This window comes from Pseudorasbora parva, chromosome 15, assembly GCF_024679245.1.
Source record: "Pseudorasbora parva isolate DD20220531a chromosome 15, ASM2467924v1, whole genome shotgun sequence".
In the NCBI taxonomy this organism is placed as follows: Eukaryota; Metazoa; Chordata; class Actinopteri; order Cypriniformes; family Gobionidae; genus Pseudorasbora; species Pseudorasbora parva.
Window position 1 is genome coordinate 16,653,628 of NC_090186.1, and position 5,313 is coordinate 16,658,940.

General features: G+C 37.4%; 1 protein-coding gene across 1 annotated transcript; it reads right to left on the reverse strand.

Annotated features, from left to right (window-relative positions):
• Positions 1-241: 241 nt before the first annotated feature.
• LOC137041200 (alpha-1-antitrypsin homolog) lies at positions 242-2,560 on the reverse strand. Its single transcript, XM_067417228.1, has 5 exons — positions 2,412-2,560; positions 1,284-1,967; positions 923-1,193; positions 636-783; positions 242-527 (listed from the first exon to the last, which is right to left on the reverse strand). Exons 2-5 carry the CDS (start codon positions 1,957-1,959, stop codon positions 339-341), a joined length of 1,284 nt encoding a protein of 427 aa, XP_067273329.1. The 5' UTR covers positions 1,960-1,967; positions 2,412-2,560; the 3' UTR covers positions 242-338.
• Positions 2,561-5,313: the final 2,753 nt, after the last annotated feature.

Here is a 5,313-nt window from a genome sequence, read left to right on the forward strand (position 1 = left end):
TGGATTCATTTTATTGTACAGCATGTGCACTTTTTATAGTGTTCTTACGCATGAAAGTGCTGAGCAATGTAAGGTAACTACATGGGTTAAGGTTAGGTTTAGGGGTAGTTTCAGGGTTAGTGTCTAGTTATTACCAAGTTACTCTCATTACTAAGTGCATAGTATGTACATGTGAAACAGGACTGTAAAGTGAAGTGCTACAGTGGATTTTTTTTTTTTTTTAAATGATGACAAACTTGAATACAATCAATTCAACATTTATTGCAGGTTACAATAGATCTACATAAAGATTAGCAACCATCTGCAGAGGGCTGGCAAGTTATGATTTGAGTAGGACCTCAAAGAGTAGGATTGGTAATCTTGCCCATGAAGAGGATGCTCTTGGTGCTGTCCTCTACAATCAGTACCAAGAAAGGTCGGTTGAGGATCACACTGTCTGGCAGGGACATGGGCATTATTTCTATTGTGGTTGCAGCTGCTGCCTCTGTGCCCTTCTCGTCCACGCTGAGGACTGCTTGATGGACAACCTGGAGATTGGGTTCAAAATGTGAATATGACTGTAGAGATTTTTTTAATTCTTTAGGTCTGTCAACCATTGGTGGCGTTTCAAAAGATAAAATCAAGTTCACACGTACCTGTGACACTTTTACTTTGACCTCTTCTGTGATCCCGGAGAAATCTGCTGCCTGACTAAATGCATCGGTTATTCCCATATCCTGCAGAACGCTGTCCATTTTGAATTTTGCAGAGATGGAGAACTTGGGCATAAACAGGTCCACAGAACTGAAGGGCAGAAATGTAAGATATGGTGTATCAGCTACCATTTCCAAGTTCCCACATTTCATTGCAACTAAACAGACATCAAATGCTAGGTCAGAAGTAAACTACATGAATTTAAATATGGAGGTATTGACGGTATTACCTTCTGAAGAGTTTCTCGTGCCAGATCTTAATATGGTGTCTGCAGATGTATTCTTCAACCTCCTTCATCTTCCCATCATCGGGAAGAATGATCATCATGGAAGTATTGCCTTTGTAGGGCACCATCATGATCGTGGTTTGGTTGACAGGGTCTTGATAGATGTCATAGCGGCCAGTTCTTTTCATCATGTCAACTTTCACGGTGGTGTCCTTGTCCACTTGGAAGTCAGCTTTGTGTGTCTGTGTTGCATCAAATGGCTTGTCCCACTTCCCTATAAAGACAAATTGCAAGAATTTAAGGTCAGATCAAAGATCAATTTTTACAGGAATATCACTGAATGAAATAGAAGTTTGTTTAGTACCTCTGAAGTACATATAGTTAATCAGCATCATCACTGTACTTTCGTCCAGGTCCTTCACCATGCCGGTTATCTTGTCATGGGTTTTCTTGGCGATGAACTTGTTAATCTCATCTGCAGCAATTTCAGGCTTAGAGAAGTCAACGCTGAAGGCTTCGCCACTGTAGTAGTGCTGAGAATCCTTCAGGAACTTGTCCACTACTTTGAAACCTTCTCTGATGGCCACACCAGCTCCTGCTTCCAGCTGCATGGCTTCCTGGCTGTGTCCCAGCATGTGGATCAAGTGTTCATAACCCTCATTGACCTGCTCAGGCTGCAACCCACTGTAACCCAAACTGCTGTATATCTGTGAATGAGTGCTGCCCTTGGCACCTAGAGCCAGCATGCTCAAAGCCATTGAGATCCCGACCGGGGAGAAGAAAATGTTCTTGCCCTGGGCATCAGCATGGAACGCAAGTTTCTTGTAGAGAGAGAAGGCGAAGTCAGCGTTGTGTGGAGAAAGCAGGTGACAGGCATCGGTGCCCTCCTCGTGGCTGGGATGGGGCTCATCCTTCCCATGGTGGAGATGGTGGTGGTGGTCGGCTGTGTGACCACCGTGGTCGTGACCTTCATGGGGTGCGGCCCAGGCCGTTGCTACCAGCAGGGCAGCAATCGCACAGCTATACATCTTTCCCCACATTCTATCACCTGTTTTATGACCAGAGGGCACAGCATTGTACAAACTTTGTGATTTTGCACTAATCCCAGCAAGTAATTTTACATTTAAAATACATCTAATAGCCATCCAAACACCCCCCTGATGTCTAGGCTAAATTTAGGCTGTCAATGAAAATGTATAAGATGTCTAACCATAGCCCTACAGTAGACTAGTCATCTATAACACGGATATGTCAAAGAAATGGAACAAACACCTGACTGTTGACTTTTTTATTTTGGCCAGTTGTTTTGGTAAAAAACGACATGTAACCAAATGTAAGGTTATTTTGGCTAGAAGTGGTTTACTCATAGCCGGACTATATAGGGTTTATAGTTAACCGAGACGCTGAAATGGCGGCTATTGCTTTCTGGAAGAGTAGCTATTTAAAATTCAGTTTAAATCGTAGCTCTTTAGGCAAAAGAATTGTAACTTACCATTAAAGTCCTCTTGACGGGGGACTGTTCAGATGGAGCGGTATCAATTTATAGTCCTTCAAGAATCGACCGAGTAACATTTTTTAAACATTAACCTGCTTCCATCCCCCTTCTGTGAACACAATCATTCATGATTAGCTGTTGCTCTGTACTTACTCTGATGCAACACAGTTTTAGACTTCAGTGTCAGGGGTTTTCAGTGCTTAAAGTGTGTGTAGGATGATGGAATTTAGATTTAAAAAGTAGTCAATCAGTAATTTAGGATTGATGTGACTATCTTCCTCTCAGACAGTTGATCAAAAAGTCTTCTCATCTTAAGATACCGTGGTGTATTTTTTGTGTCTAATTATGTAGATCTTAGCAGTCTCTAATTTAGGTTTTAAACTCATTTAAAACTCAAATTATTTACTTTTTACACACCAATTAAACATAAATCCTATAATGGACTCAGTGACAGTAACTATTATTTATTCATTATTATTATTGTTGTTATTATTATAATGTGTTCGATTTATATAGCGCTTTTTAAGGCACTTAAAGCACTTTACATTGAAGGGGGGAATCTCCTCAACCACCACCATATTATTATTATTATTATTATTATTATTATTATTATTATTATTATATCCCTCGTTTATATTGGGCTTTCATCCACAATCCATTCATTACATACAGAGCTTGCAGATAGAGAGACACAATCAATCAACCAGTGATATACTGTACTGTGATAGATGTTTAAAATTAATGCCATCACCTGAGTCAACAACAGCTTGTTCACCTTTGAGGGCTGTGTACAACTGACTGATCTGGAGAACATAGAGTGAACACCACTCCTCAATAGAGTCTCTGAAGTATGTTTTTTTTTTTTCCAAAGCAAACTTTGGGAGTCGGATCTCAGCAAACCTGTCAAAGGGGGAAAGAAAATCAATGTTTTAGACAGTTTGGAATGTCACTTTCTCTCCATTTTATTGGCATGTTTACAACAGTTGAATTCAGAGTGAAGCTTCTTGAGCTTGTTGTTTACAGAGCTGCAATTGGCCACAAACATAATGTCTGGCTTAAGACAGCTCCTTCTGTACTGGATAAGATTGTAATATACAGTGGGGTCCAAAAGTCTGAGACTAGTGAGATAATTTATTTATTTTTATTATTACAAATCATTATCCGCATAACACATTGAGTGAAAAATCAAAAACAAGAATCTCTGTATTTCCTAGCATTTGACATGTATCCATTTGGTTTTATGGCAGCAGTACTCTACAGAGGCTGAAAGAGGCTATGCATCTTTATTTTTTTCAGACTTTTTTCAGGTTGTTCTTGTTTTCAAAACTTTTCTTATGTGAAAAATTCAGTTTTTCACTAACCATTTCTCTGGTAAGACGCAAAATCTGCATCTGTCAATTAATGATTTTTATCATTACAAAACAAGACAAAAACAATAATCCAGGTGTCTTAGAGCTTCTGTAGGCTGCATTAACTCCCAATCTAACTCCATAAGTTTGTTTAAAATTTTTCATACTTTGATATTTATCAAAAGAGCATCTTGTGCTTGTGTGACCATTGACCTACAAATAGTATGGAAGCTTGTTTCCGCCACAAGGTAAAACATTATAATGGGCAAGATAATTGTGACTTTTTATCTCACAATTGAGTTTACATTTCGCTTTTCTGACATTTTGAATTCTGACTTCATAACTCACATTCCTGACTTATTAATATTAATCTGTACCTCACATTAAACTATGAACAAGCTTACGATAACTGTGTAAAGGCTTGAACTTTCATGTACATATCCATGTTATTTCACAATGCCATCATTAATGTTACCACTTTATTAGAGGGGCCACAAACATGATGAAGTCATGAGAAGCTAATGCTTAGTTAATGATGACTATAATGTATTATAATGTCAACAGAATTCATGTGCTATGTGCTGAGCCTGTCGCCTGTTTTGGGGTCTGACCATTTAACCTGCAGGCTACTATGAAAAAGACATGAACATGCTTAACTCAGAGATCATGATTAATAAAAAACTTTAGTTAATCACATTAATAGATATAACGTTACTGGTCTAGCCTGTGCATATAAGGTAATGTGGATTTTCGTATATTCCTTTAATAATTCACAAGTGCACACTTACATTACACAACTAGAATAAAGCAAATTAATTAGGTTAATTGTCTGAATGTGCTCCTCCCGATAAATAAAATAAGACATAACTTAAAGTAGTCTTAGTTTTGTTTATTTTAATGTGTCCCATTAGCTTGACAGTCTATGCAATCAGCTAGTCTTCCTGGGGTCCATTCTAAAATGTTACATTGCAACTTAACAGCAAAATTACATCATATTAGGTAAAACATACACAAATTACATAAATACATTCAAACATACATAAATACATACATAAATTCTGGTTTCGAAAGTAGTCTTACATGCATGAATTAGACCAATTTTTAAACATGGAAAACATCATGATCATGTGTAATAAACCATAATGTATGATGATTTACTCACCTTAGTTAATGTTTTAATTAAGGTGTTGTTAATCCATGAAGTCATGAATGAAAGACTTTGAATTCCTGTTAGTTCCTGATGATTCATTAATGCTTGTAGTAATACATAAGTCATGTATGAATTAATGCATAAATTCATGATAATTCTTGTACTCTTACCGTAAAGTGTTACCACTTTTTTTTTCTCAGGATTGCATGTTATAAAATCAGAATTTAGCAATGATTTATAACCCGTAATTGCAACTTTATATTTAGCAATTCTGGGGGAAGAAAGTCCGAGATGTAAACTCGCAATTGCGAGAAAAAAAGTCTGACCTGTGGGATAAAAATTCGCAATTACCTTTTTTATTTTTTTATTCTGTGGCAGAAACAAGCTTAAATAAAATAGC

What these genes read in the sequence shown, in the direction of transcription:
- LOC137041200 (XM_067417228.1), bottom strand. Translation starts at nt 1,959, where the DNA reads ATGTGGGGAAAGATGTATAGCTGTGCGATTGCTGCCCTGCTGGTAGCA. An exon ending in TAACTATATGTACTTCAGAG is followed by an intron (nt 1,194 to 1,283) that starts GTACTAAACAAA and finishes TTGTCTTTATAG; the next exon opens with GGAAGTGGGACAAGCCATTT. An exon ending in TCAAAGTAAAAGTGTCACAG is followed by an intron (nt 528 to 635) that starts GTACGTGTGAAC and finishes CCCAATCTCCAG; the next exon opens with GTTGTCCATCAAGCAGTCCT.